Genomic DNA, 25,272 nt, shown 5'->3' with positions numbered 1-25,272 from the left:
GTATTCCTAATTCGTTTCATTAATTTATTCATTTGAAAGTATCTACTCAAGCTTCTCTTCAAAACTAGGTAAGCTCGTTCAGCCCGTTTACTATATGTATGGTTTGCCTTTAAAGCAAAAACTTGTGCAGAAAACTGTACTATGCTTGATACTACACTAATTTCGTGAGCGCCGTGCTGTTATGTAAGCAGTCATGAAATGTACTTTAGGTTCTCGATTGCCGTGAAATAAAGCTGTAATAAGTTGAACCATTGATTCCAACTAAATTTTCTGGTTCAGAATCAGCAGTAGCATTGTTAAGCTGGCACAGAAGTGATAAATTTTCCTTTGCCGGGTTCGCTAAGTCTTTCTGCACTTTAACATTGATAGAGCTGCATTCAGGTAATCTCAGACAGTAAAGAGCGCATTCTATTTCGGAAGAAACGAACAGCTCCTTAATGTCGTGGTTGATTAACGCCAGGTCGTTTCTGCCTCTTCGCAGCAGTCCTCCCAGGTTATTTCCGGTCATGTCGTGTATAGAACAGGAGGTTATTTGACACGATCTTGTCTGTACGCGATCACACTTCTTTTTCTTACAATTAAAGTGTCGCTGCTGAACACCAGATCCGCATGAGAAAGAGCATGCGCTCCACTGACTCCAATGAGCTAAAGAATCGACAGAACAGTTTACGTTACAAGAAAATAAATTAACCCAAATACAACGCGCACTCTGATTGGTTGAAAAATGCGCTTGCATGCAATCACTGTCCAATAAGAACAAGGGCGCTCTGAGAATAAGAATGGTTTTCTTAAAGCTATTCAGTCCATCTTAACACCTTGTAAAATATCCCTGCGTCTACATAGTGCAATGAAAGGGCTAAAATGTATAAAAGAGAACTTGGAGGAATAAAGCGATGTTTTTCCCTTCAACGTTGATTACTTGTTTTGAATTCACTATAATAAAACAATCTTTTGAACTCTTGAAACTTTGCTTGTGTGATTTGATTTTTTTAGGCGAATAGAACTGAACACACTTCAAATTTGCTGCTAAAAAAGACCGCATCATTTTTAATCACGTCACTAAGAAGAAAAATAAAGATCTACATGTTACTGTGATAAGCTTTTCATTAGCCAAGGCTTTTGATACCCTATACTACACTGTTTTTTTTTTTGCGCGCGCGCGCTTTCGTAGCTGGACAAACAAGCGAAGAGGTCCCATGTAGAAAACAACAAACTGTTGTTTTAGCGCAGAAACAAGGAAATCATATGCATTTTTTTGTTCAAAATTAAAAGTCATTAATTATATTTGAGATTTTCTTGCTTTGTTGATGTGTTAACAGAATTAACCATCGACCAATGACGCAAATATAAACAGTGAAGAGCTCGTTTCCGAGTGACATTTCCGAGCTATCTGCAACTGAACACTGCAGGTGATTTTGGTGATCACGTTTCAGTGAACTGAAACGTGAACTGAACTTGAACCTAAACTGAAACTGCACTGCCCGTTTGCAATAGCTTAAAATACTGTGACGCCTCAGCTTGTTTTTTTAACCTTTAACTTGACCGAACACCTTCGAGTCAAAGGGTGTATAAGAAGAATGAAACAAAAAAAAAAACAGGACAATCCTTAAAAGAAATATCAGTCAGGCAAGAAATGTAAAGGGACAGAAGAGAGAAAGATGAAATAAAGTGACACTGTGCGATTATAGAATGTTAACAATGTATTTCTGCAATGATAACGTTGTTTGAGAATCTATAAAATACTGAATTCTGTAGGTTATAACTCACTTATAAGAGATCTAAATGGCTATATTTCGATGCTTGTCAACTCGTTTTCCATGTTCTTTCGTTTTAAATTTGTTCCATATCTTTATCTGCTCTACTAAGATATCACATGGAAAATATGGACTTCTGACAAGCCTCGTTTGCCAAAGCCAACAATTTTACGAGAGAAATTGCAATTAAATTTAGATATAATGTGGAAAGAACTTAAAATACCATTTTTTTAAAAAAAGAAGTATAACTTACCGTTTTCTACATTGCTCAGAAGTCTGCATAAAAAGATTAGCAATACAAAGAACACCTTCCCAAGACGCATTTTAAACTATATCACACATATACGCCTTAACAAATTAACGCGTAAAATATTTTTTCTTCCTTCCCACGCGTACGGTGAAACTCTTATGGTGTTTATTTATTTTCCCCAAGCAATTTTTCACCTCCGGGTACTACATATCTTTGATTTTGTATCAGATAACAAAGGAAGCTTTCAAATTTGATCTTTCTCCTTAACCAATGAAATATAAATAATCTTGAATTGCCTTACTTTACTTTACTGTGAGCTCACGTTTCATGTCTTTTTTCACTCTAGCATTCTTGTTTCTCGGCGTTATGAAACAGAAAGGCGAAATGATCACAGGCTAACTCAGAAAATTCGGAAGACAATGGAAATCAGCTTAATTTAAGAGTTTTATACAGTCAAAAAGCTTACATGCTTATTTGACTCATTTAAGTGGGTTTTATTCGCGTTCATTAAAACCTGCCAATTTAGATTTCACATATTATAAAATGTGTTTTTTACGTTCGTCTTGTGTCATAATTTCTGTTCATCTATGAAAACATCGAAAGAAACAAAGTCTTTAATCTTTTGTATTTTTTGAGTTCCAATTCCTGGGAAAAGTAGAGTTATAGGAACCGATCACTGATTGAAAATCCTTCTGCACCTGGTCTGTGTTTTCAGCTGAAGCTCGCAAATAGCATAAACGTGTAACAACACTAAACAGTAATTTTCTTACGTTAATTCCCTCAATAGCAATGGGCTACTGCGGTAGCTCAGTTACTGTAAAAGCACTATTAAGCCTCCCTCACTAAACAGGACTAAAACATTACAAAGTCAACTTTATTTCTTTTCTATGTATCCAAACTGATTTATGGTTCGCTCCCCCCCCCCCCTAAAAAGGCCCCAAAAAGGAAAACAAGCACGGGGGTGCAGGGGGTTAAAAGAGCTTCTATGGTATGCAGCATAACCCTATGGAACTAAATTTTCGGCAAATTATTTACATCAAATTTGCGGATGCTAAACAAAAAGAAGTCTGTTCGTGAGAATACAAGCTGGGGAAAAAAGGTAAAAAGGAATGTCTATGCTCCATTGTGATGCTCGCTCTCTCTTTTTTGCGTTCAGGTCGATACAAGCCGGCTTCCCCCTTGAAGAAAAATTATTTAGCGCTTAACCAATATATTTAGCAGGCACACACTATCATCTTCACATGAATCTTGATTTTCGGCAAAAGAAAACCATCATGTTATCTGGCCAAATTTAGGCGACTTTAACCATAATTCTTTAGCATTAATATTTTTGTTTCGTGCATTAATCTCCATTTTCAGACGTAAAAAATGTTCATAGGCCTCAATTTGTAGACGTTACCCCAGCTATGGCTTCGACCTGGATCTGGCGCTGTCGCGTTACATGTGTGATGTTACACCTTATCTGGAGGAATAATTTGTTGAAAGTTCGTCGTTATGTCAGTAACTACTAACAGTATCCAATCCCATTATGTGCTAATAACGTTATGGGGTAAAAGCGGCATTTCTTCATGGCCATAAAAGGTAAAGCGGTATCATGTCCTTGTTGTGTAAAGTAATATAAAAGTAATATCATTTCCTTGTCATGTAAGGCAATAATAGCGCTATCTTCTTCGTTGCCACGGAAGGCAATAATAGCGGTATCCCCTTCGTTGTCATGCGAGGTAATAACAGTGGTATCCCCTTCGTTGTCCGCATGCGAGGTAATAACAGTGGTATCTCCTTCTTTGTCATGTAAAGTAATAATAGCGGTAACCTTTCCTTGGGAAGAAGTCCATTGGATTGGCCAAGTGTTTGGCAGAGTTGAGCTGACAGTTCGGGTACTGTTTTGTGTTGGTGTTTTTAACCTGGATAGAGTCCTTTGCTGTAAACTTGAAGTTGATTGATTGACAGTTTTGATCTCTTAAACAAAACATCGCACACGTGATTTCGCTTGGGGTCCAGATATCTTTTATCACGTGATTAAGAAGAATCCAATTTTCCTCCGCAGTGTGGAAATACGCCTGGCGACTGGATGGGTCATCTAGGAGAACAAAAGACCACAAAAAATAGATGTTTAAAATATGATATTCAACAAGAAGATATTAACTTTAAAAGAAACTCTGCAATTTATAGCAGTTGTCATTTAAATGGATTTATTAATCACAAATTTAACATCATCTAGAAGATTCCAGGATTTTTTTAAAAGTATAAACAACAAATGTTGATAGGTTTAATACATGCTGCTAGGTGGATTTTATAACAGCAACATTTAAGAAAAGCAGGTCAGACGGGTGTGAAATATTCAGGGCATAATTGTCATGGCTACCTTTATTATTCCCACTATTGAGGGATGCGAAGGAAGCTATTGATCCCCAGTGAATAGACTTGGCAGGTGACATAAGAATCACTGACGAAGAACCCGACGCCATCATTACTGCCGATGACATTGACTGAGAGGGCGAAGACTTGGCAAGCGGCGGAGTTAAAGCCACAGATGACGTCTTTCCCTGAGAGGATGACGTCATAGCCAGTAATGAAGAGGGTTGCGCTGTGGACGATGGTGAAGTGGATAACATAAGGATCACAGACGAAGAATCTGACGTCGAAAGCTTGGCAAGCGATGATGTAATTGACACAGATGACGTCTTTTTCTGAGATGATGACGTCAGAGCAAGAAATGAAGAGGGTTGCGCTGTGGGCGATGGTGAAGTGGATGACATAAGAATCTCAGACGAAAAATCTGACGTCATCGTTTCTGAAGATGACATTAGCGCAGAAATCGAAGGCTTGGCAAGCGGTGATGTAATTGGCACAAATGACGTCTTTTTCTGAGAGGATGACGCCAGAGTCAGAGAAGAAGAGAGTTGCGCTGTGGACGATGGAGAAGTGGATGACATAGGGAAAACAGACGAAGAATCCGACGTCATCGCTTCTGAAGATGACGTTAGCGCAGAGATCGAAGGCTTGGCAAGCGGTGATGTAATTGGCACAAATGACGTCTTTTTCTGAGAGGATGACGTCAGAGCCACAGATGATGAATATTGCGCTGTGGATGATGATAAAGTAAAGATGATACGTGTTATAACTTTTCTGGGTCCCGTTATTGAAAAGGAGGTTAATTCCTAAACTTGGCCAAATTTTATTGTAGCTTGATGTTTTGAGGGTCTCAATGAAGTTGTTGCATTTACGGTTAACGGTTAATTTTTTTTCATTTTTACGCCTAACGGCCAATTTTTGGCTGTTTCGCCCCGGTGCCATGAATGGATGGTGCGAACTTTTTACAGGGGTTTTAATTTTATCTCCTTCAGTGCGTGGGGTGCATTACCTTCCTTTTCTTACCTTCAGTGATTACACCAAGGGTTAAGAAAGGATAGAAAGCACCCACCGTTTAAGTCCAACTCATCATCTACTGTACATGTTAAAGATTTTTCGATCTGCGCCTTAACGGTTAAAGAATCTTACAGTTAACAGGTTTTTCTTGCTCTTAACTTGTTTTGTACAGTTGTTGTTTTACCTGTTGATATTTCTGTAAAGCAGAAATAGAAAATTGAGTTCAAACGGAAATATATTATATTATTATGTGGTGTAATAACTTCTGGCAGTGTTATGGTGTAATTATTACCTGATTAGAATAGACCCTATAGATAACACAGAAATACGTTGCTTTGTTTTCAGATGTCTAATTGATAAAAGAACTGAGAACTCACGCTTACCTTCATACAACTCAACTCTAAGACAGTTCCATTTATGTTGCTTGGTTGGATAAAAACGAAAGTATCTTGCAGACACTGGCACTGACAATCTGTGTTGGTCAACTGTGTTGCTGTCACCTTGCCTGTGGAATTCCTTTCATTAAAAACAAACAAACAACGTAATTATACGAAGCATAAATGGATTTATACCATGCCATAGAAAATACAACCAATTAGAATACAGGAACGCCGTTGTATATTCGACGGTGTTCAACCCAACCTTCCCATCGTGCGCTGCGATTGTATTCTCGACGAAATTAAGTAAGCGTATTTTCTATGGCATGGTATAAAATAGTTATACAACACTTTCTCGTGGTATACTATGGAATATTCCACCTGTCACTTGTATTTTCTTTTTCGCCTAAAGGCTCGTGTGTATACCGAGAAAATACAAGTGACTCGTGGGATATTCCATAGTATACCACTCGAAAGCGTTGCATAACTAGTATATATACAATATAAAGTGTTGCTTATAACTATTGTGTCATCGATTTTAAACATATGATCATTGCATCGCTCTGATTTTCTATTTGAATTAAATGAATCTCGTGACATGCAATAACAATTAACTAGTATTGAAGTTAAGCGGTGTAACCTCTCACCACTTCTACACCATTTGCATCCTTATAAGGTGTCCAGACGTTTCCATCCGAGGAGTAAGACAACTTGAAGTGCGTGGCCCATTCATCGCCATCTATGTCTCCCTGGGTAGCAACAGCACACACTTGAAAAGTTGTGCCAAGATCAACCTGTAGCCAGTCATCTTTATCTTTTTTTTTGGCGCACCAACCATCGCCTCTGTCTCCGTTGAGTCGACCGTAAGCGGGCTTGTAATTATCGCCATATTGAGAAGAAGCTGTTATGTGATTATCAGGAATTTTGGCTTGGTCAGATACTCCTACAGGCTTTGTGAAGCAATCATCAGCTGGTCGTGGAGGAAGGTAAACAGTGATTCATATAAAAATACTGAAAAGTTGATGTCACTTAAAATTGCTCAAAATATCACAGCATGAAAATTGGGATTTACATGAAATTAAAGATGTGGTTAAATCTGGTGTAAAGTCGGTTATCCAACTTTACACCATCAATTAAATGTTGTTAAAGGTGGTTAAACCGACCTTTACGCTACCGTGTGTAAATGTTTTTAAAGTTGGTGTAAAGGAGTCTCTTTACTTACCAGTCTAACTGTTTTGGAACAGTGATTTACGAAATGTGTCATAAATGAGCAGCAGTGTTTTATCAAGTTAAAAATTCGAGGCGCAGCCGAGTGTTTTAGACTTGATAAAACACGAACTGAGATTTTATTGAACAGCTTCAAAATCTTCTAATGTAGATCAACTCATTCTTGCACTAATATTTAGTTTTTGGGCTATTTTTGCCTAGAAAATTGGAGGTAAAGTTTAAAAATTAATCATTAAAAATTAATTTCTTTTGTATTTTCTTTATGAATTATTAATGAATTTTTGAATGACAGTTTTGTTAATCCTTTTGGGCCATTGTACACGAAAAACCACTCCAAGAGCTTTCTATTGAGCGATCAATCGGTCGATATTAGGTGGCTATGTACACATAGCCACCTACTAAGCAGTGACGTTAGGAAGTATCATCCTGTACTGGCAATCTACTATTTTTTTCTACTAACAATGCAATAAATTTTATGCATTTTCTGGTATTGCAAACAAACTACTAAATTTAAGATTCTTTAATTCGTGATGATGTGTTCGAAAATAAGTCTGAGACGTACTGTGTTTTGATACATCCAAATAGACATGAAAATGGACGTATTTGTTCAGTGTAACATTTTCCTATTTTAAGCTATCCACTGGCACATATTAAGTCACCTTGTGCTACCAAAGAGGATACACCACAAGAAGCTGTGCTGCACACTTCGGTCTGTGTTGTCACCTGTCCTGGTGGACATGTCTTTCCCGGTTTAACTTCCTTTTTACATCCTTCACGTGTTCTCTGTCCAGTTCCACACGTGACAGCACAAGCTCCCCACTCTCCCCACTCTCCTAAAAAAATTAAAGAATAAGGTGATTAAAGCTTGACAGCACAAGCTCCCCACTCTCCCCACTCTCCTAAAAACATTAAAGAATAAGGTGATTAAAGCTTGACAGCACAAGCTCCCCACTCTCCCCACTCTCCTAAAAACATTTAAGAAACATTTAAGAATAAGATAATAAAAGCAGTTCCCATTTAGTTTGCGTGTGCTTAATATATTCACTTTATCACTCTATCTAGTTATTTATTTACTAATGGTGTCTGTTTATGTGAAAGCTTTATCTTGAAAAACTTTAAGTGCTTACGATAAAAATATGTTGGTACGTAAATTGAAGTACTTGCCGCAAATAAGCGAAATCCCTGTGAGGTCATACCTTATTGCTACTTATTTTCGCGGGACTTTCACAAGCGAATTTTGCGATTTTCATAAAATCGCGAAATTAAAGACCCGCGAAAAAATGTTATTGCAAAAAATAACGACGCGAAGTTTAATACCCTTCTATATAATACGTTATAATTTATCAACGTTGCGGTCAATTTACTACATAATTATCTTGGTACAGTCGTCAAACTAGCTCTACTTTGCTACAAAGGAAACATGTAAAAATGCTTTAAGCTTCGTTTTGTTATATGGGTTTGTTCAGTGCCATTGGAAACTATTACTAGCACTGAGGAAAATTAAAATCAGTTGTACCAATTGTGAGACTTACTGTTTGTTAATGCAGACCAGTCTTTTGACAATTTTCGCGAAATTTAGTTCCTGTAAAACGTATTTTTTTGGCCAAGTCGCGAAATTTAAGTCACGCGAAACATGCCCATTCCATTTTCGCGAAATTAAGGTTCCGCGAAAATAAGTAACAATAAGGTACTCGCAAGTAATTTTTTTTGTCTAGTGGAGATACATTTCCCTACCAGTTCCCCGAGTACGAATTTACTTCGCTTAGCACACATTTACAAACAATACTGATGTACATTAAAAAAAATGCCTTCAAGTGCTAATGCTAGCTTGACAAATAGTAACAAAAACTAGGCCAAATAATATGACAAATACACCAGCGCAACGGTTGACAGCGGTAATCAGATTGTTTTGATTTCTCGGCTGACATAATTCGTGTGACTTAAAAGGTCTCTTAAAAGTGGCTTTTATGGCTTAGGTCAACAAATCGTGATCTTAAGACAACTAAGCTAAAAATAATCAAGTAAATCGATGCCGATTTAAAAGCATTTATGCGAAATCTGAGTTTCATTTGTTCAAGCTCTCACAAAATTATTTTTTGATTTCGAATATCTTTTAGAGATTAAAAGTATTAGCTATGTTACGTGTTAGCTTGAACTCATTGTCAATCTCTCCATTTTGATGGCCGGACATTTGATGTTTTGAAACATGACGGGAATAGAAAAGTGTCAAACTAATTGTCGAGTCCGTGTCTTTTGTGTAACATCCGGATGTATTAATTTTAAAACTGTTGCCTGAGAATAAAACGTACATGCAGGATTGATTTTTACTCCAGTTCCTCTCTTTCAAGCGAGCGAGAAAATAGATGCATTATTAAATATTTGGACGATTTTATTGCTAAATCTGATCTCAAAGACACCCGATACAATTGTTTGAATTCGCATGTGAACCGCGGAAAGTGGCATGAGAACCTCTTTTTCCGTATCGAGAAAATGACAACAACGGACAATAAAGTTATATTTGCATGCACTTTGTGTTTAAATGTTTTTGGCATATTTGCATGATAAATAATAACTCATAAAATTCGATATGAAGTTTCTAACTTCTCTGTTATAATATTCCACGACAGTCTGTACTGAATGTTTCAACTTAGCGGCAACCCAACAATCAGAAAAACATTTTTATGTTCAACACAATAATTCCATTTTACATTTGTATGGTTTATTATCCTTCTTTCAATGCCATATATTGAGACAAAAAGATCAATTTAAATGATAAAAGAAGATTGATTTCATCTACAAAGTACAAAGCCCATCTATCCATTTGAGTCTTGTGACTTAAAAAGTACAAAAATTAAAATAGGCGAGCCTTATTTTTTTTGTTAAAAAACTCGCTTTTGTACCATATTAATAAATCATTCACCAGTAGTTTTTGCAGTAAAAATGTGTCTTCCTTTTTAACTGGATAGCTTTAATGTTGCCGCTGAGACTAAAGTAAGCGGCGGCGTGAATTATACAGCTTTTGAATAAGAGACTGTTTGTGCATGGAAACACATTGGGTGTTTTAAAAACAACAGTTTTTTTTCATACATTTGAGCTAGGTATACTTTTAGCTGAGAGCTCTGTTTTGTAAATGAACTGCGCAGTTTAGGTTTCATTAAAAATAAATCCATGGGCTTATTACACGATTACACGTGAAACGTTATCCAGTCAGTATCAGTTAATAAGTTTACGCATGCATTTTCTAAGTTTTCAATCGTGTTTCCGTCCTTTTGGCCCATAAAACTGATAGACCTCAGCATTGTAATCAGTTATGGACTCAGGATTTGAAAGAAACTTCAACATCATTTATTGATTCTCTTTATACTCTTTATATATATTGCCCATAAATTTCAGGAGATATCAATAATTTTGCTTTACGAATGCCTTCAACCGACCAAATCAAGATTTTAGGGTTACATTCTTCACTGAAACCTCAACGAAATATTTCGATATTTAGTTTATGAAATTCATCTTCGCAAAAGAAAAAAAAATTTTCGTTCAGCCGTCATCGCGCGCTTTTCAGTTGTCGGCGACGTCAAAAGAATACGATATAAAAGTAAAAACATCAGATCTCGCAGTTATTACGTCCTAGTAAGAAAAGTAAGCAAACTCATCATGAATACCTTTTACCACTGAAATGCTGCATAGCCACAGTAAAAGCAAGTTCGGCACCAGTCGATGGACCTTTGCGCTCCGCATAGATCCTACTTCCATAACTTCTTCGGACTATAAATGAATTTTTGTCATAATTGTAAGCGATCTCCGCTCTGATTGTTGCCTTGTATTGGCTTCTAAAGTACAGAAACTGCCAAGCAAACATTTACAAACGGTGCTTTGACAGACACGGACGTCTATTGGCCAAGCGTTTTATTGTAATGGCGGTAATCCCCTTGACGGTAAAGTTAATCATAATTAGCAAACTGTACGTAGATGGCTTTATCCCGCCAATCAATGCTTCGGAGACTAATTTGAGCTGAAAGCCAATTTTTCATTTTCTTTGAAGAAAAAAAGCATGTCGATGTGCATTAGTGGAGGGCTGGTAAAAAACACATTGAGTAAAATTGAACGTGGATGAATTATTTACGGAAATAAAACGAAAGACTCGATAGTTTTCTTCGATATCGCACGCAACCGTTATGCGTTCATGATTCTCAGTCGAACTGCTACTAATTCGTTCAATTTTACTTTGTGAAATTGTTCAGTTTAAGCTGTCGAAGCAGCAATTTTCACAACATTAAATATTGAAATTGGATAGAACACCGTAAGATTCAAAAAGGTAATTAGAGGACTCTGCGCGGAATGGCTTGGTAAAATTAAACTTTAAAAAGGCAAGCATTATAAATTTCTTCTTAGGAACGCCTTATTTTTTTTTATTTTTTTATCCACTTTTCTACCTTCGAAGAACAATTGCATCACTACCAATTTTCTCAAAGCAGTAAATTTAATTATTAATTTGAGCTAAATTTTTCCATAAAGAACCATCAGTGCGCTTCTTTTAATTTAACTATTCTATATCTATTTCTCCGAGATACTTCACAAAATAACAATAATATTCTTAACATTTATGTTTCGATTATCTCCCAAACAGTATACGAAAGCACCATACCATATTTTTAAATTGCAATCCAAGAATAAGCTACGTATATTACTACGAGTATAACTGATTTAGCCTCTATAATCCCTTAATCCTTTGCACACACGCATGCCAATTTCAAATACCAAAATAAGACATATTGCGCATGCCCAAAACGGGACGTAGTAATTGTATGAATGATGAAAATTTAGGCGTTGAAAATTATATCATATTATTAGACTGAAAACTGATTGAATTAGTCGGTGTTTCAGTTGAACAACGAAATACGAACTTGAAGGTGCTTTCAGAAAAGCGAGTGAGATTTTTCACTACTTGAAATAAAAAAATATTGAAATTTTATAGCAGAAAAGTAACGTAAAAACTGATCTTTCTTTTTTAATAAGCCCCGAACAGGCGACGCATAACGCCTCAACATATAAGATGTCGCAAATCCCTTCCTAGAAATTTCTCGTGCAGTTAGATATTTATATGCCTATTCTGTGTGGCTAAGAATCTACCTAATGCACGTTGCCGTAAAAGACGGTTTCTTCTTGAATTTAATTGGGAGTAAAGCTGGGTAACACTTATTAGAAAACTTTATTGAAGAGTTTTAAGGAAGGAAACAAGAAAGCAAAATGCGAAAAAATGCATGGTAACAAAACGTAGTCTATACTTTGATGGGTCAGTACTTCCATTCTCTATCAGTTAACTCTAAAATAATGGTAAAGAAGGCCCAATCATTGATGAAAAAGTTATGGTTATGTTAATAAGGTAAAGGTAACCAAAGCAACAGTATAACCTCTAAAAAAAGCACGCTTAATTTACCTTGAAGTGCTTTTAAGTTTGGTGACCCTACGTTTTACTATCGAATTGTGATAAGTATGTAAAGATACAAATGGACCGAAAAAATAGATCATACTTTTGCTATGTAAACCAAAAATGTCAAGAAAATAGGCATTCGTTTGATACCCATATTGTTGCATCAGAGTGGGTTACTGACCCATCAACTAATCAATAGTAGTACGTAGGGCTGACCCAACAACGTATAAGTGATGGAAAGTGCTGGAAACCCTTACCAGCCACCTTAAAATCTGCCGTAAAATCTTTCATCGATCATCAAGACATGCACACATGTTCTAACTTTTCTGGTTCCATACTTCAAAAAAAAATTTAAACTGATAAAATGGATAAATTGCATACCGTACTTTCTCAATCATTAAACGCCCCCGGCCCCTTGGCTCCGTGGATCCGGCGTTCATTTGAATGGTGCAGTTTATTGGAGTAAAATGTTTATTAAACAAGGGTTTTAAATCATTATTTGTGACAGGAACGTAATTTGCCATCATACCTAAAGCATATTACACCTCAAATATATGCCTGGAAGGCTTACTTACAACTATAGCTCGGAGACCCGGCGTTTATTCGGGGCCCGGCGTTTAATCGAGAAAATACGGTATGCTATTTTATACCATGCCATAGAAAATACAGCCAATCAGAATACTGGAAAGCCGTTGAATATTCGACGGTATTCAACTCAACCTTCCCATCATGCGCTGCGATTTTATTCTCGACGGAATTTTATTCGTATTTTCTATGGCATGGTATAAAATAGATACACAACACTTTCTCGTGGTACACTATGGATTATCCCACTTGTCACTTGTTTTTTCTTTGTATACACAAACGCCTAAAGGCTCGTGTGTATACCGAGAAAATACAAGTGACTCGTAAGATATTCCATAGTAAACCACTTGAAAGCGTTGCACAACTCAGTATATATCCACTTTCCGATCCGTCCATATGCATCTAGTGGAGTTTACAATCGTCAGGGGCGTTCCTAGGCAATGTTTAGCTGTACGCACAAAGTCAGTGGGAGATTAAGCCAAAGGTGTGATACCAGCGCCGCTGACTCGTCCCCAGTCGTCTCTTATGCGAAAAGTACAAGACGCAAAAATGATGGGAAGGAGGAAAGGCGAGAGACTTCCTTCCCATTATTCCCTCCGTGTCCAGCAGTCGACTCAAGATGGACTCAAAAAAGACGACTGGGGACGAGTCAGCGAGCGCCGTAGGCGCGAGCTTCTTTGGGGGTCCGGGGGCATGTCCCCCTGGAAATTTTGTTTTATGTTACCCTCTAAAACGCCATTTCCTGCATTCCTGAGACTGAAAAGAGTTTGTGAAGTCAAGATTAAACCCTGGAGGTTAGCTTAATTCTCAACTAGAAAACCAAAATTTTCCATATTATTTATTACAGGACTTTACCGTTTGCTTTTCTTCTATAATGTAAAAAAAGTCTGGGAAATTCTGATACGCACTTGCGTAAATCGCGTAAAGGAAGGTACGCGCCTGATCGTTGAGTGCTGAACTTTGAATATTATTTTTTTTTCTTCTTAACTCCCCAATTTCGAATTAGTTATTCACCTCATCGATTGCCAGGTATTATTTTTAATGTTACTTCTGGTGGCATATCCGAAGACATTTGCACGCAGTTGTTGATATTTTCTTTATCAGTCTCATCACCTACTTGTTCGACAATACATTTATTTTGAAAGGGAAAACCAGACGTAATCATGAGAACGAGAGTTGATGAGACCCGGTTGATGAATTAGAGTTTCACTAGAGTTATATTTTACTCTCATGGGTGAGACCATCTTTGGTGAGATGGTTTGATAGGGCAGGGCACAACATCTGTCTATTATTAAAAGAGCGAAAACTTGGAAACAAAACCTATGTTAAGGTTATATCTGCGTTCAAGCCTTGAAGTATTTCTACTCTCCCCTGGATGGAACGCTAGCTCATCGCAGAAACAAAAACTTTAGCAGGTTCAAATTCAGTGAGAGCGCGCGACATCCGATGGCTTTGATAAAGAATTTAATAGCGGAAAACGAAAGCGGAAGTTTTCGTTTGATCAAAACTTGACGTTTCTTCCTTTAATTAATGTAAATGATTATATTAGACAGCAACTTCAGGGTCTTTCGATCAAAATACAGCGGTGTGGCGGCGTACGCGCAATCAATTGCCTCTTACTTGGTGTCATTTTCTTTCAGTAAGACAGGAACTTGGTTGCGACATATAGCAAACAGTCTTAAACTAATATGAACAGTTTCAGATTAAGAGGGTTGATAAATATCTTAAGCTGAATATTATTCAAAGACCATTAGCAAAATGGTTTTGTTCTTTTCAAATCAAATGACATGAAACAGAAGGTGTTAGGGAAAATCCTTTGAGAAGATTTCATTGAAGTCAAGATCACCACAAAAGGGTTTTCCGCTAAATTATTTATACGGAGTAAAAAGAATGAAAATCATTCATCCTCTAAAGTACAAAAGAAAATCCCTACCTTGGCATTTTACTTCGAAAGGCATCGTTAAAGCGAGAGCACAAACAAAAAGGAACGTGCTGTGTTTGTGAGCGAGCCCTTGGCCCGTTGTCAGATGCATCGCTAATCACTCCGACAGAAAAAGTAAAAACTGAGACTCAATATCGAACTTGGCTCTTTATAAACGCATACGACAAAAATGAAAGAGAGTCGTCAATTATATACGACGGTGTCGCTGATGGTATCAGTCATGCATTTCGTCACTATGTTACCTTAAACTATTGGAGTAGGATTTAATTTCCTCCAATAGAATAGTCACAATTCTCTAAACAAATATTGTTATCAGTATCATAAAAGAAAAATACTGTGAAGTCACTAAATATTTACCAAGTTAATTTTTACAGAGTCAAGGTAAAATAACAGAAATCCGTGCGATCTTCGATTTTGAGTTTGAACGTTTAATATGCCTACTGTACTCGGCACGATTAATGACTGTTGTGTGCAAGCCTGCTTCTTATGTAGCGGCTGATTTGCCCTATAATTTTAATAATTTAAGCAGACGTCTAGGGTGACTTATTGCATGCATGGAAAGATTTTTATCTTTATTTAACACCACGTTCTTTTAAAGATAACCATGCAATGCAAAAAAAAAAAAAAAATTAACAGACTTTTCTTTAGTGCAATTTATGCAATACTTAGAAAATTTCACGGTCCTCGAATTCGGTGAACCGAAAAATGAACGTCTCAGGAAAAACCGACTAAAATTATTTTCTTAAAAATAGAGTTCTGAATTACAGCAAAGTAAACCAAAGATAGTAACAAGCTGTAACATAGGATACCTGCTGGAAAAAATGTTGTTTACTCATCAATTTCGAGGTAGGTATAGACTCAAACATGTTTAATACACGTACTGAGAAGACTGGCGTGAGTCATGTTTAAAGTGTTTTAATTATAAATTTTTTTATTCAGTTTGTACTGCCCGTATAAGCGACGCAGGCAGCTATCTGCAGAAACTTTATAATTTTAGCCGCAAAACATGTAAGAAAAACAAAAACACTTTCTATATTTTAGTGAATTTCTGCCACTGAGCATGATACAACCAACGCTGCACGCAAATGTCATTGATATGTTTCTTTTGTTTGTACTTGAGGCTATTTAGTGCGTGGCTTGTCCAAACACGAAAATGGCCCCATTAATCTTTTGAGTATTTCTTACTGGCTACTCGCAGTACGTGCCTTCAAGCCCATTTACCTGTTTATCAAGAACATTTTACATTGGTAATGGTGATGCAATCTTTTTATTTAGCACAATTTCCATCTATTCTTGGTTTATCGAATGGTCATAGCGAGCATGAATTGCGGTTGTTTCGTTAGCGAAACAACTCGTAGGCGAAACAACCGGTTACCGCGAGCATGGGAGCACAGCGTTTTTCTTTGCGAGCACGAGCATTGACAAATGTTAGCCTTGCGAGCAACGAGCACTTTTCAAAAAGCTGCCTCCACAAAACACCGAGCATGCGAGCATGATGCGAGCACTTGTAAAAATATGCGAGCACGAAAAAACGAGCATACACCAAAATTTTGCGAGCATTCTGAGCACCAGCCTAATTTTGCGAACACTACGAAATTTCGAGGGACTATTAATATCAGTGTTACGCAGTTTCCAGCTTACGGAGCTTGGGTTGCCGGTGCCCTCCCGAGACAGTGTTTATCAGTGTTGTTACTCCTCTTTTAGCCGGGCTTATTTTCTTATACTGTAAATGCTATTCGTAAAACATCGTCGATTTGTGCATATACGTACCGACATCGCTCTTTAGCACACTAGGTACATTTTAAAGCACTATTATAAATGGCGCGGTTAGCTTTGCGCGCTTTGCGCGCTTTGCGCGGTTGAAATATGACTAATTTGCAAGCTGTCTCCGCCGTCGCCGCCGCAGACTGAAATAGTTGAGACAGTTAACTGTAAATTCAGACTTTACAGCTACATGTAAATATTTAGGTCTTACCTTCTTTCTGTTTGCCTTCATAGCAAGGAACGAAAACGAAGCAAAATATTTGTAGCGTCCACAGTGATCTCATTGTATCCAAGACTGGAAAAATTTTCCCCAAAATTTTAAAACCGAGGCGATTTCAAGTTCCAAAAGTGTTCCAAAAGTGATTTCTGTAGTCGTCATATCATCCTACTGGAGTTTACGGAATATACGTAAGAATCAAATACAAACATCTATTATCGCTAGTTGCTTTCCGAAACCGAAACAGTGGGGTACTTTTGATGGTTCGGCCAGAGATTTTCAATCAGGTGCGATTAAGAAAATCAACATATTATCTGTGGCCATCTGCCAAACGCAATCTGACGAAAATTCATGGCCGCATGCATAAACGATCAAAACCTTTCAATTTGAATTTGGAGACAAAATAAAAAACAGTAAATGCTTGTTATTATAACTCTGATAGGCCTCTTCTAACTGCCCTGATTGCTGTTAAGAATATTAAAAACTGATAGCCACCGTGAACACTTTTATAAACATATTTTTATATTATCAACCAAACAGATATTTTAAGGCTTGTCTACCTTAAAGTTATTTCATTAAATCTAGTACCGTGAAAAAGGAAAGCAAACGAAACATAACGAGAAAATAATTTAAAATAACTTTCAAGAGCTGTGTTTTAGCAGTATTTTAATTAGAGCATTGACAATATATTTGTTTATAATTAATCTCCAACTGGTTTTGCCTAAAGGTAAGTTTGAATAGTTCTAATCACAGATAAATTGCCAACAATTGATTGCACTTTCTAACGGAGGAAGTAAAACCAAAACAAATTTAGAGTTCACAGCTTTTTTTCTATGGTAGGGAAATTATGACCCCATTGTTATAATTTATTGCAAATGTAACAGAACAGAAAGAAAGATTGAAAATGACAAAAGTGACAAATGGAGAGGTTTGAGTTAAAATTTATTTTCCTGTTTGATTCGGGATCCCAAGAATGATGATTGGTGGTAGCTTAAATTAAAATAAAATCGCTACACGGAACTTTAAATTGACGCAACATTAGTATGGAACGTTAAGCTTAATTTGTATAATTCTCAGTCAGTTGTCAGTGGGAAGTTCACAAAGCAAAGCCCCTGGTCGAGAAAAGTCTGATTTTAGACGTGATCACCATCGTTCCCTGTCTAGCAAAATGCGATGTCAAGTTCCTTTTTTTCGACTAATGCATTCACATTAAACAATCAAACCCCGACATAACGAAGTTCCAAAGGCACTGGGTAAATGTGCTCGCCATAACGGGTAGCTCGTTATACCGGGTTTCTGTTTGTATTCATTTTACTGTTAGTAACTTTGGTCGGGCTGAAGAAAACCGTTCGTTACACCGGAAACTTCGTTAAATTGGAGTTCCACTGTTTTTGCTTATAATTAATTCATACTTATTTTGCTTAAAAACAAGCTTCAAAAGCATTTATCACACAATGTAATTGCCAACATATATTCCGCTTCTTCATGATTGCACTATATCCATGTGTCCTTGCTATTTTAGGGACTTTTAGAGTTCGTAGCTTTTTCATCGGAGGGAATTACGCACCGCATTGGTTATATTAGTTGACACTCGACCGTATTCTATTAGAAATCTGTGAATCTGATTGGTTCTCCCACTGTTTTCTAGTTAAACAATGGGGTCTTTCGAGGGCTAATATGCTAGTTTCGCTGATAGAAAATTATCGCGCGCGTGTTGTTCCTGATTTCTGGCCAAAAAATACACAAAATAGTAGGTTTTGGGCTGCAATCCTTCAATGTATAACAATTAGATGACTTTCCCCGGTTTTTGAGTAATAGTCAACTCGGCTAAGCGAATAGAAAAACGTAAACTCAACCTTCAAGTCGAATTGTTTTTTATTAGTAAATGTGGCGGCATATTAAAATAATTTGTGGAACCAGTATTCACGACAAATGAAGTCTGGGATTGAAATTCAAGCCAAAACTTTCCCTATTATTGCGGAAACTCATGCAGCGTTCCTAATTGGTTGTAGTGTCTCTGTTTGGTCCCATCTTTTTAAAACTTTTCAAAAAGAAACAATTTAAGATAGTAATTTTAGCTAGATTTCGGCGCAGACTTCCCTGTGGCGATACCCAAGGCGAGAAAAGCGCCTGCAGGGATAAGTATTTTTAATAATTTTTAAGTAAACGTTATAGGGTTATCCTTGTGTTTTACTTTTTAATTAAGACGTATTTTCACGTGTCTAATATGTATTTTGTCTTGTTTTGTGGCATCTTGAATAAATGTTTTGTTATGTATATTAAGTTATGCTTCCGGATGACTTTATGCCTGTGTCTGGAGAAGTGCAAGTCTAAGTTGAAAATTTTAAATTACGTACAATCAAAACAAGTAGTAAATATTTATGTGATTATCGATCAAAAATTACACCAACGATTATACTTTTAAATTGTACGACACTAAGTCTTATGGTCAATTAATAGCGGAATCAGTAGAATAGGAGGCTCTGTTTGGGGTTTCACTGCTAGCCGAGAATTGGTAAATATTATCACTTTTAGCTGAGAAATGCGTTTTTTTAACTAATAGCTGAGATCTTAGATTGGCAGAGTTTACTGTGGATAGCAGAGAAGTGGGCTGAAATTTGAACTGTTAACTTATTATAAGAAATCGACGAAAATTTTAAAACTGTGAACTGAGATTCCAGTACCCCAGCTAGACCCTCATAAAGGAATTGGAAATTCAAGTCTTCTTTGAGCGTTTATTTTAAAATAAAAAAAAAAATAAAATCGAATAATAAATGAGTCTATTGGACTTAATAGCAGTTGTAATTGGACACCTACGACACGCTGCTTTTGCCCAAAAATAAAATAAGACGCGTGTTCCAAAGAACCAATCAAACTCAAGATTTTTTTATTTGGATGATCAAGATACTAATAGCAGAAAACAGCAGTAGGGCGAGGAAGCCCAAAGACTAATATGCGATTAATTAGACTTCCTTTCAAGAGTATAAGGATGTGTTCCGAGAGAAAAAAGAAAACAGAAAAAAAAATGCGTTTCTTGCACTGTAAGTATGGGTTAAGATGATGACCATTTTAGGCAAAATATAATCCAAGGTAAGGCCTTTATTTTTTTGTGAATTAGCGTCTGATCATATCCCTCTTTTTCTTTTTGCAGGATACACATTTTTGCAAGAAAAAGAAGCCTCTGCAAGCAGGGAAGTCACGTGTAAGAATCAAAGTTCGACTTGGACTTACTGCGCGTGTTTAAAATTGGAGAAGATTGGTTTTGTAGGTGAATGTACGTAAAGAGGTTTTTGACACTTGAAGGATCGATGTATGAATCACTCGTGTAGATTTTGAAATTTTACTTGCTGCCTGAAAACATTTCTGAATTTCAAGATATTTTTTCATCCTGAAGCTCCTAAAGAAGAAAGGCTTTTTCGTCAGTAGTTAATTATTTATAGTTGTTTGACTTGGCTTGCATACATAATATTCTTCCTCCTTATCAAGGTTGTTTGGCTTGACCAAACCGGACAAAATTATTGAATTTTTGTATTTGTTTTGTCTTGAACAAAATAAAAGGTCAAATTATGTCTGTGTCATCAGGATTTATTACTTTCACGATGTGCTAGCATTACAAATAAAGGACACAAGTACATTTATTTGTAATGTTATAACAGTTGTATTAGATTAAAGTCACCCACAACATTTAAGACCTTTAAACTAGTTTGAGAAAAAATTTAAATAAGAAGGAAAAAGTATTAATTAATCTTTATTCCCGAAAAGCGTTTACTGGATTTCGAAACATCGATCCGCTTCGAGGCTTCAACGGGTTTCGAGCCCATACTCTTTCCGAAACGGTACAGTGCACGTGTGAAGCCGGGTGAAAATTGAACGCGTTGTTAATGACCTGCCCCCATGTGGCTTCAAAGATCAGTTTTCTGGGCTTTCTTTCTTTCCTTCTTACATTATTGCTTTACCTTTTTTCACTTACTGCTACGTACATTTTTAAGCGATGACGTAATCGCTTATTGCCATGGCACGACGGGCTCTTTTAGTCTGTCGCGATCGAACAAAATCAAGTTTAACTTAACAAGAAATCGCCGCGTAGAACACAAAATCAAAATACTCCCGTGCAGTTAGAATGGAACACTACAATGTATAAACGAAGGAGATAAATTATAAATGATAGGATCTATTAGCTTTAGTAGACAGAAATTTCTAATTCTTATAATATAAAGGGCCGCTGTGAGCAAGAGACCGTTTAACCTTTCTTTAAAAGCTTGCTAGCGCGTATCGTATGTCGTTCATCAGATGTCACACTATAATATAACGCAATCTCTGTTGAGACAACATAGGGAAATCTAAAAAAAATTTAGAATATAAAATAAAATATAACTGTTGTTCAATTGAGCAAATCTACAAAGAAAATGTATTAATTGCATCTTTTGCCTGTGAATTTATAAGTACTGTATTAATTTAAATTTAATCAGATCCTAACTATGCTATGCTATTTATACAATCACTTAGATTGCTTCTTATGTTTGGAAAATGTAAGCTGCAGTTGGATAACAGTCTTTTTCACGCACAAGGTGTCAGCTACTTTTATTTACGATACGTTTTTGACAAATTTCCTCAAAATTATGTAAGACCCCTTGTGAAACGTCATCGCTTCTGCATGCATTGCGTACCATTTATTTTGTATTGCATTTATGTGTGAATAATAAGAAAAGCTTGGCGTGTTTCCTGTTACAACTCGAGGGAAGACAGGTAGAGGAGAATAAAGAAAGCAAAAGAAAAGCAGAAGCTGTTACTTATCCACTTATTCATTATTTTACCTTTAAAACAACCCAGTTAACTGACAGTTTGCCCTTCCGATTCGTTATCATCTTATTGTTAGCCTTTTCCTTTCTAGGCGTTCAGTTAGTTGGGGTACAGCGCGGAAAACGGGACGGATTTGCACGAAAAACGACGAGTGGAAAAAATGGCGAGACAACTAACCGAACGCCTGGAACAGGCTATCTTATTCTGGGTAGGCTTTTGCTTATCACAAAGCCTACTAAGAAATAAGAACTCTCAATTGACAGCTGAATTGACCTTGCTCCCAATGTATGGCTTCATATATATAGCTCAGATAGTAGAGCATCGCACCGGTATCGCGGAGGTCACGAGTTTAAAATTCGTTGAAACCCTAAATATTTTTTAGGCTTCTTTCTTTGCAGTTTCGTTAATTGCAATTTCACTGTGAGGATCATTTCTTTACTTTATAAAGCCTTTAAACTAGATGTACAACAGATCCCTAATTATAATTGCTATATAAGTCATTTATTCTTATTGATTTTGAATTTGATTTTAAATCAGCAAATTAGCATATTCTATTCATTAGCGGACTTTTTTCCTACTCTTGTTTTGGGAACCTATCTCCGGAGACCATTCACTCAGTTAGACGTTAGGAAGCAATTAATTAACCGTCGAGATAAGACAATAGCAGACTGACAGGTCAAAAAAAAGCACTGATTTCCTTAGATCTTAGTGTGAAGGAGAACTTGAAGTTGATCTCTGATCTGAGATAAACCTACGCTTACATTTGCTAAATGTTGGCACTAGTAACAATGCTTGTCCTTTATGTGGGAGCCATTCACATCTTCATCACGAGTGTGCAAGCCAGTGATCCCCCGTGCCATGGTAATGCGTTTATTGAATCTCTCTACGATCTTTATATGTACTTCGATTATTTTGATTTTTTTTTTTTTTGCAATCTACATGTAGGTTCATGTACAACATTTCTTCGACTGAAAACCAGAATTATATTTTAGGGAGATTTTGCCCCAGACCAAACTTGTTCGATGGATCGTTTATTCGCAGTTGTTGTTGTTAAATTGGAAACCGACTTACATGCATCTCGTCAAAAAAATCAGCAAGCTACAATTGTCAAGTGGAGAATTTATAAGGCATGTCGTATCAATTCGCTTTTTCAAGCCTTGCGAATGGTTTACGGAATTTTTTTAAAATAAATTATAGCAGAAGAATTAATGCACGAACAAAATAATTATTTGACTAACATAAAAAAAGAACAATTATGGAAGGTAGCATAGAAATCTCTAATTACATCTGCTGAACACCTTTTGCTCACTGAATATCTGCTATTTCTTGCGGACAACAACGTCGGTGATTATTAAATTGATTTTTCTTTTTGATTCAATGCAGAATATTGTTTCATAAATTTTCGCGTGCAAGGTCAAGTTTGAAAGGAGGCGTCTAACGTAATTGTACAGTTAAACTCTAAACATTGACGATATATTAATTAAGTATTGATTTCGCTGGCAACTGCTAAAAAATTTTCACCACACTTCTGTTAAAATGAATTCGAGTACTTTCATTTCAAAATAAATTCGAGTGCCTTGACTTTTAATTTCACATCCAGAGGTTTACGCACTGCGCTTTTTATGATAAGAGCTACACACTCCCCCTTTTAAACTCGCCAAGTGACTGGTTTCTAGATTCATTCTGGCATTGTCATTTATTTTTTGTGTTGTAGAGATAGATCTAAAATGGGGACCATGGAGCGCATGCTCAGTCACATGTGACCGCGGGGTAAGACATCGCGAGAAGCTTTGTCCTTCAGATAATCTTCCGCCAGACTACTTACAAGAAACAGGAACAGAGAGCTGTGGAGCTGGGAATATATGCCCTCAAGGTATCACGAACCGAACAAAGTATGAACCAAAGAATTTTTTTTTGATGTAGAAAAACCAATGCTTTTTGTTGTGAAAATAAATCATTTCTTTTCGTTTGTTTCAATCTTTAATCAGAATGTGTAACTCAATGTTTTAGGTACCTAAGCACCGGCAAAACATAGTAGTCTCGCTCCTTGACGTCAAAATTTCTAGGTCATAGTTCGTGAACAGCTTTCTTGGGATAAAACACATATCTACCAGGGCAGCCGAATAGAGATACCAAACGTTGATCCTATAAAGGGTATATACCCTGAACGATAAGGCCAATTGGGATTCTGGTTGCCGACAGTATTGGTAAGCTTAGGAATATTCCATTTATTTATAATCAACATATTTTCTTTCTTTGAGAACTTTAAGAGTATGATTTTTGCAACCTGTCTTATCATAATGTTCGTTCTGTCACAGAGGATGATTTATAGTATTTTGCGATTTCCCAGTAAACATTTGGGTAACATCATTTATGGTTTATGCTTTTCATGGTTCGACTTTTCTTCAATCAGGTGTTTCTTTTATCTTATTTCTAGATGTCACAGGTCGTTCCCTTCTGGTGCAGGGTCACGCTTACGCCTCTCTGCATGACCACGTGATCAAGACTACGACTGTGTATGGCGTGACAGAATGTGGACTGTTGTGCACACGTGACCTGCGTTGCAGGTCTTTCAATGTTTGTGCTGATAAAAACAAACTATTCTGTGAGTTAAATAACGCCACAAATGAGGACTTCGAGGAGCATTTCCGTGAGACGATCAGTTGTTCGTATTATAGCGCCATTGTTCGAACAACGTTTTAGCAAGCAGCAGCTTTACTTTGTTTGTTGTTCGGGTTCACTCATATTGTTCATGTTTCAAAATAATATTATTTTCAACGTTAAATTTTTAGGCACCTAAGTACCTTTCAGGGCAATTTGATCAAATTTAACTCATTGCGTTATTTACAATTATCCTACAGTAACTTTAGTTTTAAAAATTATAATCTCTCTAACCTGGGGAGGGGAGTGCCCCAGGTTGTAAATATATAAAGAGACTATCAACTTTTGAGCAAGATTTCGAGAGCTATGATAATTAAATAGCGCCGAGCTGAATGAAATTGGAAAATAATTTCAGGCACGTTTTGGCAAAATTCCTATAAATGAAACCGAAATTTCTTATGATTACGACAGAAGTAAATTATTTCTTAATCTCATGAGCACACCAGTATTACTGAATTATAAATTGTAAAAAAATCAATAATACAATTTAGCCAGGCGACTTGATATATAACGAACTTATCTCACCTTTCCAACTTCTTTTCGGGATTTGAAGCGTCGCCACGCCATTTCCATTCTTCGACTTTTGTTCTAACACACATTGTCCGTATTGTTTTGAAAGGATTTAGTTTTTTTTTCTGTATTTTATCCGTTTTATTTCCATGTTGATTTGCTGGTTCGACGCCATGTTGTTTGACTAAATTTGGAAACCGAGAGGGCGTGGTAACCAGTCTTGCAATAATGAGCAGCATAATTTGTATAGTGGCATTTTATTTTTTTTTGTCTTGATAATAGCATTTGTTGTAGTAACAGGCTGTAAAATATTACAAGCAATACTCTAAAATTGCCCACAATATCGCGAACCGGCTAGATAAGTGATATTATAACAAGCCATCAG

General features: G+C 36.6%; 2 protein-coding genes across 5 annotated transcripts; one reads left to right on the top strand and one right to left on the bottom strand.

Annotated features, from left to right (window-relative positions):
* Positions 1-2,846: 2,846 nt before the first annotated feature.
* LOC144643648 (uncharacterized) lies at positions 2,847-17,222 on the bottom strand. Of its 3 annotated transcripts, none has more exons than XM_078502963.1 (6): positions 10,640-11,098; positions 7,637-7,810; positions 6,398-6,720; positions 5,757-5,889; positions 4,370-5,089; positions 2,847-4,084 (listed from the first exon to the last, which is right to left on the bottom strand). In XM_078502963.1, exons 1-6 carry the CDS (start codon positions 10,728-10,730, stop codon positions 3,792-3,794), a joined length of 1,734 nt encoding a protein of 577 aa, XP_078359089.1. In that variant the 5' UTR covers positions 10,731-11,098; the 3' UTR covers positions 2,847-3,791. The 3 variants fall into 3 exon arrangements, with proteins under 3 accessions (XP_078359089.1, XP_078359090.1, XP_078359092.1); XM_078502964.1 differs by lacking the exon at positions 10,640-11,098 and adding an exon at positions 16,911-17,222 and having other exon boundaries at positions 2,848-4,084; XM_078502966.1 differs by lacking the exon at positions 10,640-11,098 and adding an exon at positions 14,927-15,023 and having other exon boundaries at positions 2,848-4,084.
* A 4,629-nt stretch (positions 17,223-21,851) lies between these two features.
* On the top strand, positions 21,852-24,474 carry LOC144641874 (uncharacterized). Of its 2 annotated transcripts, none has more exons than XM_078500884.1 (3): positions 21,852-21,924; positions 23,433-23,589; positions 24,154-24,474. In XM_078500884.1, the coding sequence occupies exons 1-3, from the start codon at positions 21,877-21,879 to the stop codon at positions 24,417-24,419; spliced, it is 471 nt and encodes a 156-aa protein (XP_078357010.1). In that variant the 5' UTR covers positions 21,852-21,876; the 3' UTR covers positions 24,420-24,474. The 2 variants fall into 2 exon arrangements, with proteins under 2 accessions (XP_078357010.1, XP_078357009.1); XM_078500883.1 differs by lacking the exon at positions 21,852-21,924 and adding an exon at positions 22,495-22,577 and having other exon boundaries at positions 23,437-23,589.
* Positions 24,475-25,272: the final 798 nt, after the last annotated feature.

Source organism: Oculina patagonica, chromosome 2 (assembly GCF_052425735.1).
Source record: "Oculina patagonica isolate OP01 chromosome 2, crgOcupat, whole genome shotgun sequence".
Lineage (NCBI taxonomy): Eukaryota > Metazoa > Cnidaria > Anthozoa > Scleractinia > Oculinidae > Oculina > Oculina patagonica.
The sequence above is the reverse complement of the archived record's forward strand: the minus strand, read 5'-3'. Positions and strand labels throughout refer to the sequence as shown.

What these genes read in the sequence shown, in the direction of transcription:
- LOC144643648 (XM_078502963.1), bottom strand. Translation starts at nt 10,730, where the DNA reads ATGGAAGTAGGATCTATGCGGAGCGCAAAGGTCCATCGACTGGTGCCG. An exon ending in ATCCTCTTTGGTAGCACAAG is followed by an intron (nt 6,721 to 7,636) that starts GTGACTTAATAT and finishes CTCCACGACCAG; the next exon opens with CTGATGATTGCTTCACAAAG. An exon ending in CAATAGTGGGAATAATAAAG is followed by an intron (nt 4,085 to 4,369) that starts GTAGCCATGACA and finishes TTGTTCTCCTAG; the next exon opens with ATGACCCATCCAGTCGCCAG.
- LOC144641874 (XM_078500883.1), top strand. Translation starts at nt 22,505, where the DNA reads ATGCTTGTCCTTTATGTGGGAGCCATTCACATCTTCATCACGAGTGTG. An exon ending in CAGTGATCCCCCGTGCCATG is followed by an intron (nt 22,578 to 23,436) that starts GTAATGCGTTTA and finishes TTGTAGAGATAG; the next exon opens with ATCTAAAATGGGGACCATGG. An exon ending in TGGGAATATATGCCCTCAAG is followed by an intron (nt 23,590 to 24,153) that starts GTATCACGAACC and finishes TCTTATTTCTAG; the next exon opens with ATGTCACAGGTCGTTCCCTT.